The following is a 14,395-nucleotide window of genomic DNA, read 5'->3' on the forward strand; positions in this document are numbered from 1 at the left end:
TGCTCTTCGCAGTGATGCTGACTTCCTATCTCGTGTTCTTTACATGCTTACTGCGCAAGGTAGGGCTGTCTGCCAATCACAGGTCCTCACCTCAGGTGCTCATGAAGGTGACGATAATTACCTATCTGAGAGTCCTCATCAAATCTGCTCCTCTCGCCAAAGTTGTACCTCTGTCAAGAAAAGTTAAAATCAACACAATCTAAAAGGATCACATGACCATTTGGGCTATTAACAGATTATTAGTCAATTCAAAATGTATGGAAGAGTATTTTATTTGGTAAGTTCTGAGGTGTTTGTATCTTGATCACCTTAAGATGACATTCATGCCTCAATATAAGTATCCGGTATGCGAGCTCGCCTTCATTATTCAAATGTTCATAAGTTTCTATGTCTTCTTTTCAGTTACAAATCTAAAATAATACAATTTGATTGCCCACCATAGCTTCCAAATTTCTATTTTCCACGCTGTATGAATGTTATAAAATTTTCAAGGCCACAATGAAACGTTCTTTTTTCCTGGTCCCATTGCTTCTTTTCTATCTAAATTAACATCTTGAGCGATGGGGAGGCGATGGCCTTGCTGGATTGTTAATCTAGGAAACCCAGGCAATGTTCTGGGACCCGGGTTCGAATCCTGCCCTGGTGCATGGTGGAATTTGAATTCATTAAATATTTGGAGTTAAGAATCTGATGCCAACCGTGAATCCAATGCAGTTTGTCAGGGGGGAAAAAAACCAATTGGTTCACTCATGTCCTTGAGGGAATGAAACTACCATTCTTATCTGATCTGGCCTAAACGTGGCTCCAGCCCCACAGTAATGTAATTGACTCTGGGTAATAAATGCTGCCTAACCAGCGACACCCTCATCCTGTGAATGATTTTTTTAAAATCCTAATTCATGCTACGTCGAGATAACAAAGTGCAAAGCTGGATGAACACCGCAGGCCAAGCAGTATCTTAGGAGCACAAAAGCTGATGTTTCGGGCCTAGGCTCTTCATCAGAAAAGAGGGAGGGGGTCTCTAATTCATGCTAAAAGTCAGACTTGATGAGAATGGGACAAAATTCCAAAACACTTCTTTGAAAAGCTGCATCTCCAAAATGCCAAGGTACAATGACTTAAATAACAATAAATTTGACAGCCAGCAAGAACGAGCATTTACCAAATTTTACTGTTGCATTCCTATTATTCAGGATAGTTAGTCTCAAGTTAGAGACTATGATTAAACAGATTTCTTTTGTGAGGTTTACAATTGGAAATGAATGGTTTTGAATGAGATTTTATAGCGTTAATTTCTAATCAACTACTGATAGATTTTCTACATTAATGTTTTCAAGTGATTAAAACCTGCTGATCCAGTATTGCCAAGGTCACGACTCTTCTTTCCTAAACTGAAGTACCATTGGAATATTTTTAAATAGCTTCCTTCACAATGTCCACATAAAGAATATTATAATTCAACGAAATTTTGAATGAAAAGCCAATCTTTGCAGATGAAAAAAAAATTCTCATATTCCATCTTTACCTGATGCAAAGATGCCTTGTTTTAAAGATTGACTTGCCAAAACGGCCAGAACTTGATGTAATAGTCGAAGTGATAAACAAAATAACATTCATCTGATCTTTGTTTACAGCTAAATTTATTCCTTTTGATGTCAATGTACATTATCAGGGAATAAAATCTGACGATATTATGCAAGATCTGCTTATTTTAAAATGTTTAACTGCTGCAGTAATTCTCAACTAAAATCAAATATTAAGGAGAAATAATGAACAGAAAGATTTTACAGACGTCATCGACTACATTTCAAGTGAACACGGGAATGTCGACTCCAAATGTTTTGATTTGACAAAAGAAAATGACAATCAGCAGTTAAAGTAGTGAGCTTTGTACTCTAGCGTCAATACTACATGCTCTTCTGAAGCCATTCAAAACATTCACATCAAGCAAACAGGCATCATGATTAATATCTCTACAAATTTGAGACATGGTAATGTGGATACTGGCAATAAATGTAACGAACGATAGGTAAAGCCGGTCATCAATACATCGTTACGAAATATTTCCAGTTGAAAATTATTTATTTCCGACACTGATGCCATGAACGTTCAAATCATTAAGAGGTAAAGTTACTTCGCAAGGCTTCAAGAATAAGAAATCACTTTTGGACGATTCAGGAGATAAACAGACAGTGTACTGATTCACTTCAGAAATGGGGAGAGTCTGATGTCCACCAGGATAACTAATCAATTCTTTCGGCACGGCTCTCCGATTAAAAGCAGCATCCGACTCCTTCCGCCTACAGCAACAATAATTTGTGGACTCATAATAATTTGAATTTCTGGCTTGTTTGCACCTCAGTGTCACCAGGAAAATTATGATTACAAGAAACATAAAGGATGTGGAACCAAACAAGATGATTAGATAAACATTCAGATTCGAAAAATGTTCTGGATTTCTGGCTTGGTGACTATGCACGGAGACCTTTTCTGTATCATTGGGTATGATTGAAAAGTAGATTGTAGACGTGCTGGAGAGACTGGGCTGTCCATTATCTTTCACCATGATAACTACTCTTTGTACTGTAGAGTCGTAATTCTGAAAACGTCGGACTGCTTTTATTTCTCCAGTAAGTAGGCCGACACTGAGGAGACTGGGATCAGTGGCTTCAAGAATTTTAAAGGAAAGCCGCATGTTCTGCCCTGAATCCGCATCGATTGCGATTACCTTGGTGACCAAGTTCCCCGGGTATAGCGATTGACCCAGAATCTTCACAGCTGACGAAACATTCCACGCTGAAGGCGAAATAATAAGAGGAGCATTGTCATTTTGATCTAGAATAATAACGTCCACAATGGCAGTACTGCTCAGGGCGGGTGTTCCACCATCCCGAGCTTGAACTTTGAACTGAAAGCTCTTCAGCTTTTCATAGTCGAACGGATGCATAGCATTAATATTTCCACTCTTCGAGCTAATCGTAATATAAGGAGAGGCAGATCCATGTTTAATTTGCTTTTCCAAGATGATATAGGACACTTCTCCATTCTGATCCAAATCTGGATCCGAAGCAGTGACAGCAAAGATAGAAGCACCGGGTCTATTGTTTTCCATTACAAACACGTTGTACGTGGATTGTGTAAATCTTGGCGTATTATCGTTTACATCAGAAACTGACACAATTAGAAACTTCTTGGTGGCGAGAGGTGGAGATCCTTTGTCACGAGCCGAAATTGATATATTGTACGTTGGGGTTGTTTCCCGATCCAAAGCACGAATGGTGACCAAATTATAGCTGTTCCTTAAAGCCGTCTGTAATTGAAATGGCTCATCCATGTCAACATCACATTGAGTTTGTCCGTTTTCATTGGAGTCAGCATCCCTTACACTGATCGTAGCTATCCTGGTCCCAGGTGCAGCATCTTCCGGTACTGTACTGGATAATGACATCACTTCAATCTCAGGGGCATTGTCATTCTTATCGATTAATCCGACGATAACTTTAGCGCGTCCTATCATTGGATAGGGGCTTTTATCCACAGCTTCTACATCGAGCTCATACATAGCCAATTCTTCAAAGTCTAGTGCTCCTTCAACTCTGATTTCTCCGGTTGTCGGGTCTAATTTGAAAACCTCACGCGCCTTTTGCGAAGCGTGACGAGTGAAAGAATATGTTAGCTCAGCATTTGTGCCTTCATCCGAATCAACAGCATTGAGTTTTATTACTAAAGTGCCTTTCGGGGTGTTTTCTTCAACGTTGGCCCTGTATATTTCCTGATCAAACACCGGCGCGTTATCATTTACGTCCATAATATAAATTCGAATCCGAGCAGTGCCGGATTTGTGAGGAATCCCACCATCAACGGCAGTAAGCACAAGGTCAAAAGTTGACTGTAGTTCACGATCCAAGGGCTTTTCTAATAACAGTTCGGCACTTGTACTCGCATCATTTCTCGTCTGAAAATTTAGGCCAAAATATTCGTTTGCGCTAATCTGGTAACCACTAATTGCATTCGAGCCGACGTCCGCATCGTGGGCGCTCTCAAGAGGAAATTGCGTTCCTGCTGCTGTGGCCTCAATAATCCGTAATTCATATTCGTCCTTTGAAAAACTAGGTGCATTATCATTTATGTCCAATATTTCCACTGAAACGCGATGCATTTCCAAAGGGTTGTCGAGCATTATTTGTAAAGAAAGGAAGCAGGCAGAGTTTTTTCTGCAAAGCTGTTCTCTGTCGATTCTTGCATTAACAAATAATACTCCACTATTCGGATTTACCTCCATGTATTGCTTTCGGCCGTCAGAGACCAGTCGAAATTTGCGGCCCGACAATTCCCGAACGTTTAGACTCAAGTCCTCAGCAATATTCCCGACAAAGGCCCCATACTCTAGCTCTTCAGGAATCGAATAGCGAATTTGCCCCAAAACGAGGTCCAATACACTGTGCAGAAAAATGAAAGACGCCCCATTGCCGAATATGTTCGCCATTGCTCTTTGTTGATTTTTAAATCACTATTAGTTACCTCTGTTGCCTCGGATAAAATGGGCAACCTCACATCTAATTTCTAATACTGACGCGAGAGATGGGAATTTTCTTCGGAACACGTCCTTTCAGCTGTAATGCGGCGACGGTCTGTCTCTTACATTGTGAATCCTCTCTTTCAATCCCTGCGACAGGAGGTGGGTAGATCTCGACCAGTGTTTCAGCTCCTTATTGGTAGACAGCGACACAAAGTGTCCCAACCAATAACTGCAACACATTCTTAAAGCTGCACTATGTCAAACATTTGTGTAATTAAAAGTGTACAATCAAAATCTTGAGGCAAGCAAATGTGGAAATTTGGGGTACTTTGCGATCACACTTTAGATTAAGTTAACATATGACTTTCAGTGAGAATAAAGAATACCTTTCCCGAAATACATTAGTGATGTCACGAATTGTCAATTTTACTTTGCCATAAATTCATGTGAACAGTGTTAGATTTTGTGTTCAGGCATTTTTATTTTTCTTTTAAATCAAATCAGTTTATGCAGTATTATTTTTGCACAATTAATATTTAAGAAACAGTTTATTAAATAATCATTGTTCAAAAGAAAGCTTGCAAAATGGTTTACATTTTCAAATGTAAACAACCTTTGAAAACAAATGGTATAGTTTTCAGTTAACGTGAAATAAACATACGAAGATGAGATTTTTCCCATTGCCAAGTCACTGAACTTTCAGTCATCAAATTGCAAGTAAGGATTCTTTGATTAATTTTTGACTTCGATTACATTTAGCGAGTGTGCACATTAATATGTATTTAGGTTGAGGACATCACGGTCGTTCTTTGTAAATTGTTTTTAATTATTTAACATTCTTTTTTAATCATCCCATTCATAAATGTTTGCACTCATCTGTCAAATAGATTGGGCTTGAACGTGGGTTTACCCGTTCCCGCGGCGAAGATATTGCCACTGTACTAAAAGTGAATCCCACACTGTGGCTCTTTCTAAAAAAAAAGGCCTGTTTTTCCAACCAACCTGTTTGACATGTTACTGCAGACTTCTGGAGCAGGTGGGACTTCAGGCTGGGTCTCTTGTCCCTGGAGTAGGGACACTGCCAATGCGCCACAAGCGGATTCAACACAGTAGTTCTTTGGAATATCTGACTGAATCAAATTTAGCTGAGCCTTGACTTGAATTGCATATCAATTAATTCCACAACATATACGCAATTGCCTTACAAACTGATGCATTTTGAATACTGTCCAGTTTTGTTTCAGCTCATCACTGAAATATGTCTTGAACCAGTTTCATGACAGCTAGTCGACCTGAAACTTTTGCTATTCTGCTACTTCCACAGAAACTGAGCATTTTCAGCATTTTCTGTGTTTATCGTTAAATTGTTTTATCTCAACAATACAAAGAAGGTTTCCCAAGCAAAAGAATATGTAGCAGAATTTGAATTGGTGGAAGAACAATGATTATGACAAAATTCGTTGTGGATGCTCTAACTAACACCATCGAATTGTTTAAAAAACGTGGATTGCAAATCTTATCTACTTTAACAAACTACGTATCACAAATTTTGAAATATTGCTTCAGTGCCTGAGACCCCCAGTTCGATTCCTTGCCAAGGTAACAACAAAACGATTCCAGAATAGTAAGGTAACACTTTAAATATTGAGTAACTATTTATTTGAAGAGAAAATATCCAAAGCAAGTACAACACTGCTAATTCGTCGACAGTTAACAAAGTAACCCTGCAGAATGAACGTATTATTACCCCTAAGTCTCTTGTACAGTATTTACGAACAAAAGTAGTTTCTTTCAAAGACATGGAAATCTACTTTTGCGTAGATGACAGAGGATTTCCGGTGGAAAACAACACCCCCATGACTTCAAAGTCCTTACTGTCTATTTGTCATAATTTAGTAATATGAATTAAGTTGTGTTTTCCCAATGCATCTCGTTAACTTCAGATTTTTATGCTGTGCAACTTAGTCATCATTTTGGCTAAACACTGGACTGATGAAGTATCTTAATTAATTAAAGCGTATCCACCAAATTTCAGTAAACATTTCTTCTGACAATAGTTTTCTGCCAAACTGAGTTTTCTGAAATGGAGTAATTTACTTGGATAAAAATCAATACTTTAAGACTTTCATTGTAACAGTTTTTGATTTCAGGGCAAATGCATTCGCAGAAATCCATTGAACGTCCTTGATGGAATAAGAATTGTTCAAAATGAAATAACCACACGTTGCTGGAAAAGAGTTGCGAATGAGCTATTATCTTAAGAGTTCTTCCAAACTAAAAATAGTGTTCATCCATTCCCATTTGCATGATAATACAAAGTAATATAAGATCTCCTGCTCGTTGAAACCTTTATATCAGGCCTGATGATAGAGCCTGACCAGATTTTCCAACCTGTAATTTGAAGCATTAATTTGGACTTCAAAAGTCTCTTATGCTAATTGCTGACAAGTTCATACCAAGACCCGAAATATTGTCTGTTGTCTGCTTAGGTCTATGAAGTGCTTCTCTTCAAAAGGTGCCTGAAGAACTCTGCTAATTGATCACCAAGGCTACTGATGCCAAGCTGATTAATCGAACCTGAAGATATTCAAAAATCTTCCATGATTATTGGCGTGCTTCACTTGCAAGTCCCTATTATGTGTTCTTTTATACTCTGGGTTACAGAGTCCTTAAGCTAGAAGGTTTATAACCCAGTAAAATGTTACTTTTAATCTTTGTTATTTCTCAATTCTACACAAACCAATTTTACATCTTGATCTCAAGTATAGACATAATCACGTCTCAGTATACTAATGTCATTCTAATTAACGGAAATACACTTCATTCCTCGCCCAGCTTCCTGTACTTCTTTGATATAATGTACTTTTGAATATCCATGTCCTAAATTTTCTATCTTTCAACGCCCCCTCTGTGATGGTTCTCGGATCATTCAGGTATGGACTGTCAACTCATCTGCTTTGTTAGAAGTTTGTTGTTGTTGTTGTTATTAATATTATCGTTATTATTATTATTATTATTTATTCATTTATTCATTCATGGGGTATCACTGTCAGCAGGTAGCTCATCATTTATTGCTTTTTTAAAAATTTCCCCCCAGACAGTTAAGTCCCTGGAGTCACGTGGAGGCCAGAACAGATGAGATGAGTGTGGCAGGTTTCCTTTCATGAAATACATAAATGAACCAAAAGAGTTTTAAAACAATCAAGAGTGGAGAAACGATCACCATTGTAACAGCTAGGTATCTGACATATGTACTAGTATTGAATTCAGATTTCCACATCCGCCATGGTGGATTTCGAACCCACACCCAAAATAGTGGAACAAAGCAATGAACTGCAAATGCTGAAAATCCGACACAAAAACAGGAAATGTTGCAGAAACTCAGCAGCTCTGGCAGCATCTACTAAGAGAAAATAGACCTAAAATTTCGGATTCAGTTACTCTCCTTCATGATGGCAACATTTAGACCTGGATATTCAAAAACAATATATTGAAAAGGCACGGAAAACTGGGCAATAAAAAAGTGTATTTCTGTTACTTAGAGTGACATGAGTATGTGATGGTACGATGACCTCAGTATTAGAAATCACGATGCAGAATTAGTTTATCCAGAAGTGAGAAGGCCTGAAGAAGGGCCAGCGGACCCAAAATGTTAACTTTTCTTTCTCTTCACAGATGCTGCAAGGCCAGCTGAGTTTCTGCAGCAAATTATATTTTGGTTCCAAAAATAGTAAAATGGGCTACTTTGTGTTACTTGAGCCCAGTGATATTACTACTGAGCCTCCACCTCTCCAGGACCATGACAAATGCATTCAAATATTGAAGCTTTTCTCTTTTTTCACTTTTTTTAATCTCTAGAGCGATCAGCTACTGCACGCTTAGTTTTGTATTCGTTCCCACCCTATCACCCACACCGATCACCATTACTCACATTGTTACCTTGTTCTTTTGCCGTATCTTGTTGACTTCGTGTGCGAAATGTTCCCACACCCGAAGCTGTTACCCGTCTTAGCTATGGAAATCACCAGAAAACTAATCCTAGCGCTATTCAGTTGAACATTACCCCGAAGACACAGATCTCACTTTTCTCAGTACTGCGTCAGTGATCCATGTTCAAAACGCATTTCACCAACACAAATACTTGAGCCATTTCTCGTCAGATTTTGGGTCATTTTTACCTGATCTCACTTTACTGTGGTTTCGGTAACCAAGCGGATATAGTTTCTTTGGCATTTATTTATCTAATAATTATTTGTTTATATCGCCTCCCAAAGGCGTTTCAGTTGAACAAAAGTTGTACTGGTTTAACTCATTCAGATTTATCATAACCAATGACTCTGTTTATCCGTTTGTTTTCAAGAAACATAACAGTTCTTTTCTTCCTATTCTGTCCTGTTCTTACTGATCTGTAAATGGCAGGCTGCTAAATCTTTAAAAATATACAAATCCCGATGAAAGAAACTGGATGAAACGTATAGCCTCACCCAAAACGTTGATAAGTCAGTGGCGCAGGCTACCATCTTCATGGAATGAAATCCCTTGATATGTAGGCATGAATCACTTCATTCCGTCAAGAGTAAACCCCAATGTAATATACTAATGACAAATAATAGGAGGAACGCATTTCTTTTTAAAAAGGCATTTATCTAGGATTTCAGGGAGACCGCCGCGAACAGAAAACAGTCCGAATTCTACAGCCTATTTCATGGCCCTGCCGTGTATAAGCCAGCTTTTCGGTGAGTATTTGAAATCAAGCCACTAACATAATTTGACGAAATGAGGTAATCAAAGTGGTTCCAGAAACAGAAGGAAGATAAGGCAGAGTTAATCTGTGTTGTTTTAATTATATAGACTGAGGGATGAACGTTAACTGGGATAGCCCCTATTCTTTGAAAAAGTGCCGAGGAAATGTTTTTGACCACCTGACAGGAAATGCAAGAATTTAGTTTAAAACCTTGTTCCTTAAACTACATTTCCAAGAATACAGTATTCTTTCCACACTGAACTCTCACACCACCCTAGATGTTATGTTCAGTTTATGGAATGCAATTTGTATCTAAAATTTTCGAACGATCCCACTAAGAGTTCGAAGTGCGTAGTAACGAAGCATTTCTGAAAGTACTGCATACGGAGGACAGAGCCATCAAACTCCACTGCATCGACGACATTTTTACTCCATGAATTTATTCAATGGATATGGGTGTTAATGATTAGGCTGTCATTAATTGCCCCATGCAAACACTTAAGAAAGCGATGGTGAGCTGCCTCCTTGAACTGTTGCATTTGGTGGAGGGACCTAAACCAATGATAGAAGTCATAAATAAGAAGTTAAAAAGATAAAGTTCACCACAGTTCAATTAATGGCTCTTGGATTCAGGGTATGCTGCAAGGATGGGACAAAACTGCCATACGGGACCAAGTTGAGACCTCCACGCCAGGCCGATGCCACCCTGCAATACTGAGAAGAGGCTTCCATGCCAAGACTAGACCTCTGCGCAAAAATGAGACCACTGTGCTGGGACTTGTTGCCTAGCTGCTGGAATACCTGGAAACCACAGAAGAAGAACTCAGTGCTGGGACAAAATGACAACGCAAGGCCAAGACACCGCTCCTGTGCAACGCCACCACACCTGGTGATCGCTAAGCAAGGAGACTGCTCTGCCAGGATCCAAGCCTATCCTGCCATTCCAGGCTGCTGGAAGCCAAATCAATCAATGACCTGTGCCAGCAGAAAACGTCTTCCACCAAGGTGATTAAAAGAAAATGGCCTGTTATAAATGGAAACATTAAGCAAAAAATTTACGGAGCAGACGAGATCCAGGCTCCTGCTTCTCTGCCACCTTTGGAAATGAACGCCTACAGTGCTGTGAATAAGGGAGTCCCAGCCAGTGTGACTCAGCAGCAGTGAAGGAATGGACATAAAGGTTCAAGTAAGGAAATTATCTGACTACGAGCGGATCCTTTAGAGGGTATATGTTACATGGGCCTACTTTCCTTGTATTTACTCGTCGCAGAGGTGATGGGTTGATTTTTTTTTGTAGAATAAGCCATATTTGGTCAGTGTAATACATCTTGTAAATGGTAAACACTGATATTCAGAGTTGAGGCGAGAGTGATTACATTTGACATCCAGGCCACGCTTGAACAATTGTGACATCAAGGAGTGCAAGCAGAATTAGAGCCAATTGGAAGCAATGAGAAACTGACCGCTGGTTTCAGCCATCGCTGGAACAAATAAAGATTGCTGCGGCTGCAGGATATTTGTGACAGTTCATCTCTAGCATATCGCTGCAGTAACTCTTCAGTGTGTCGTCCTAGAATCAACCATCTTTAATTTATTCATTAATGATTTCCCCTCCATCATAGGCTCAGAAGTGTAAATGTGCACTGATGATTACACTATGCTGAGCTCCTTCAGAATGTCTCAGATAGTGAAATAGTCCATGTCCAAATGCAATTTGACATGGATAATTTGCGGGCTAGGTCTCATAAGAGGGCCTACTCTATACAAGGTCCAGACAATGACAACAGAAATTTCGAAAAGAGGAGCAGAAATAAGTTTTCATCAATTTTAGTGATCTCTGCCATTCATCATGATCATCGCCGATCATCCAACTCAATATCCTGTTCTTGTTTTTCCCCCGATATTCTTTGCCCTTTAAGCCCAAAGTGTTATATCCAAATTGTTTTTTGTCACCTTCACCAAGACAATCATTTTGTCGTTCATGTGACAGACTTTACCATCGATATATCCCCCACTGTCAACAGACTGGAGGAAGCATTGACTGGGGCCAGCCATGTAAATACGAATGCTGTAAGAATACGTCGCAGGATAAGTATCTTGATGTGAGTAATTCAACTCCAGACACCCCACAAACTGGCTACCATCCAAAAGACGCATTTCAGAAGTGCAATGTAACATTTCCCACTTGCCTGTGTGAGTACAGCTCCAGTAGCACGAAAGAAGATTGAAGCCATCCTGGACAAAGCAGCCGTTTTCTTGGCTTTGTATTATAGACATTTATTTCATTTATCACACATGCTTAGTGACATCAGAGTGTACCATCGAGAAAATGCACTACAGAAATTTATCAAGGCTCCTTAGGCAGCCTCTTCTAAACCCAAGACCACACTAATCTTTACAGATAATGGCGACAGTCACGTGGGAACACCAGAACCTGCAAGTTTGCCTCCAAGACGATCAAATTCCGGAATTGGAAATACATCATACTAATTTCAGTGACAAGGTGTTCAAATGGCAGACACACATCTTCAATTCACCACAGGGCTACCTACATCGAAATAATTTCAGCAATTCACAAACGTAGCTCAGAACATCCTTCTCAAGCGTATTTAGAGATGAGCAATAAATGCAGACCTTCCACTGATGTGCGTATTGCAAAAAAAAGTGCATTAAAAAAGCTGCTAGCACTATTGTCCGGAGAGAGATTGAGCGCTGCAGTGCAAAATGGCATCTTAATCAAGTGTGCTGCTTTTTTTCTATAATGGAACATAAAGTTTCATTGTTGCAGCAGCACTCATCCAGCCAAGTTGATACGATTTCCCTGTGTTTCTGACTTGTGCATTGTGGATGTTTGATGGGTTCTAGTGAGAATGTGAAGTGAATTGATTTCTGCAGCATTCCTAGCCCCTGATCTACTCTTGAAAACATTTTCCTTATGGCTTGATCCATTCAGTTGCTGATCAATACTATGATACAAGTCGTTAATTATGGAATTGTTAGGTGTTGGAATGCCAATGAAGGCGATCTGATGCGATACTCTTTCCGAGGAAATGGTTGTTGTTTGGCGTTTGCATTGTGTAGTCCTGCTTGCTTCTAATATGCGCCAGTTTCGATTTTGTGCAGGTATGCATCTGGACATGGGCTACTTCAATTCACGTTGAACACGTGACTAAAGAGCTGGTGCAGAAGGGAGGGCTTGTAAATCATTGGGGAAGGTCTGACCTGTCCAGGAAGGACGGGTTGCACTTGAACTGGAGGGGCACCTGTGAGCAAGGTTTGCTAGAGCTCTTCGAGAAAGCTGAAACGAGTTTGGCTGGAGATGGGAACCGGAGCTACTGATCAGAGGATGGCACGGCTGGTGTAGAGGTATATATAGCATGCAGAGAATCTGGGAGGAATGCTAAGCAGTTGGCAGGGCAAAGTTGCAGTCAGTGCAGCAGGTTGAAGTGTGTCTATTGTAATGCACAAGGCGTCAGGAATAAGGGTGACGAATTTAAGTGCATGGATCAGTATTTGGAACTACGATTTTGTGGCCATTGCGGAGACTTGGATAACACAGGGGCAAGAATAGTTGTTGAATGTTCCGGGTATAGATTTTCCAAAAGAAATAGGGAGAGAGGTAAAAGAGGCAGGGGAGTTGCATTGATGATCAAGGGATGGTATCACAGCAGCAGAAAGGGAGGTCGTGAAGGAGGCTTTATCTACCCGGTAGTTTGGGTAAAAGTCAGAAGCAGGAAAGGAGCAGTCGATTTATTGGGAGTTTTCTATTGACTACTCAGGAGCATCAGAGACACTGAAGAACAGTTTGGGTGACTGGTTGTTGAAACGTGCAGAAGTGATAGGGTTGTTGGCATGGTGATTTCAACTTGCCTGACATAGACTGGACACTCGTAAGTGCAAATAGTTTGAGTGGGGCAGGTTTTGCCACGTGTGCCCAGGAAGGATTTTTGACTCAGTCTGAAGATAGGCTGACTAGAGTGGAGGCCATATCGGATTTGGTGCTTGGCAACGAACCAGGCCAGTTGTTCGGTCTCTCGGTGGGAAAGCAACTCAGTGATGGTGATCACAACTCCTTGACCATTAAGATATTCATGGAGAGTGTTAGGGGCAGATTGTATGGGAAAGCATTTAATTAGGGGAGGTGGAATTACAATGGGATTAGGAAAGAACTGCGAACATAAATTGGGATCAGATGTTCTCAAGGAAATGCCAGAGAGAAACTTGGAGGTTGTTTAGGGAGCAGTTGCTATGAGTTCTAGATAGGTTTGACCATTAAGACAAGGAAGGGATGGTAAGTTGAAGGAACCTTGGATGACAAGACATGTGGAACATCTAGTCATGAGGAAAAAGGAAGCTTATGTAAGGTTGAGGAAGCAAGGATTGGCCAGGGCTGTAAAGGCCTACATGGTAGCCAGGAAGGAACTGAAAATGATCTCAGAAGAGTTGGAAGGGGGTATGGAAAAGCCTGAATGGGTGAGGTCAAGGACAATCCCAAGCGTTCTATGCTTATATAAAGAACAAAAGGATGGCCAGAGTGAGGGTAAGGCCAATCAGGGACAATGGAGGGAGCTTATACACGGAGTCAGAAGAGGTGTAGGAGGTCCTTAATTAATATTTTGCTTCAGTATTCACCACTGAGAGGGAATTTGGCATTTGTGAGGATAGCGTGAAATAATAAGTTAGGGAAAAGGATGTCCTAGAAATTTTGAAAAACATGACAGTAGATAAGTCACCTCAGCCAGACAGGATACAGCCAAGGTTGATATGGGTAGCAAGGGATGAGATTGGTGCACCTTTGGTGATGATATTTGTGTCCTTACTCTCCACTGGAGTAGTACTAGACAATTGGGAGGTAGAAAATGCTATTCCCCTGTTCAAGTAAGGGAATGGGGATAACACCTGGAACTACAGACCAGTCAGTCTTACCTCTGTCGTGGGCAAATCATTGGAGAGTATCCTGAGAAATAGTCTTTATGATTATTTGGATAAGCACATTTTGATCATAAATAGTCCATATGGCTTTTGTGTGGGGCAGGTCATGCCTCACAAGCCTTATTGAAGCATTTGAAGATGTGAGAAAGCACATTGATGAAGGCAGTGCAGTGGATGTGGTATATATGGATTTTATCAAG

General features: G+C 40.2%; 1 protein-coding gene across 1 annotated transcript in view; it reads right to left on the reverse strand.

The window, feature by feature from the left end:
- Nucleotides 1-1,623: 1,623 nt before the first annotated feature.
- The window catches only part of LOC132210462 (protocadherin Fat 3-like), a 118,108-nt gene continuing 105,336 nt past the window's right edge, over nt 1,624-14,395 (reverse strand). The window contains exon 8 of the mRNA XM_059650531.1: nt 1,624-4,505. Within this exon, the coding sequence (XP_059506514.1) occupies nt 2,078-4,505 (2,428 nt within the window). The 3' untranslated portion in view covers nt 1,624-2,077. The remainder of the gene's footprint in view (nt 4,506-14,395) is intronic.

The sequence above is a fragment of the Stegostoma tigrinum genome, chromosome 13 (assembly GCF_030684315.1).
Source record: "Stegostoma tigrinum isolate sSteTig4 chromosome 13, sSteTig4.hap1, whole genome shotgun sequence".
NCBI lineage: Eukaryota > Metazoa > Chordata > Chondrichthyes > Orectolobiformes > Stegostomatidae > Stegostoma > Stegostoma tigrinum.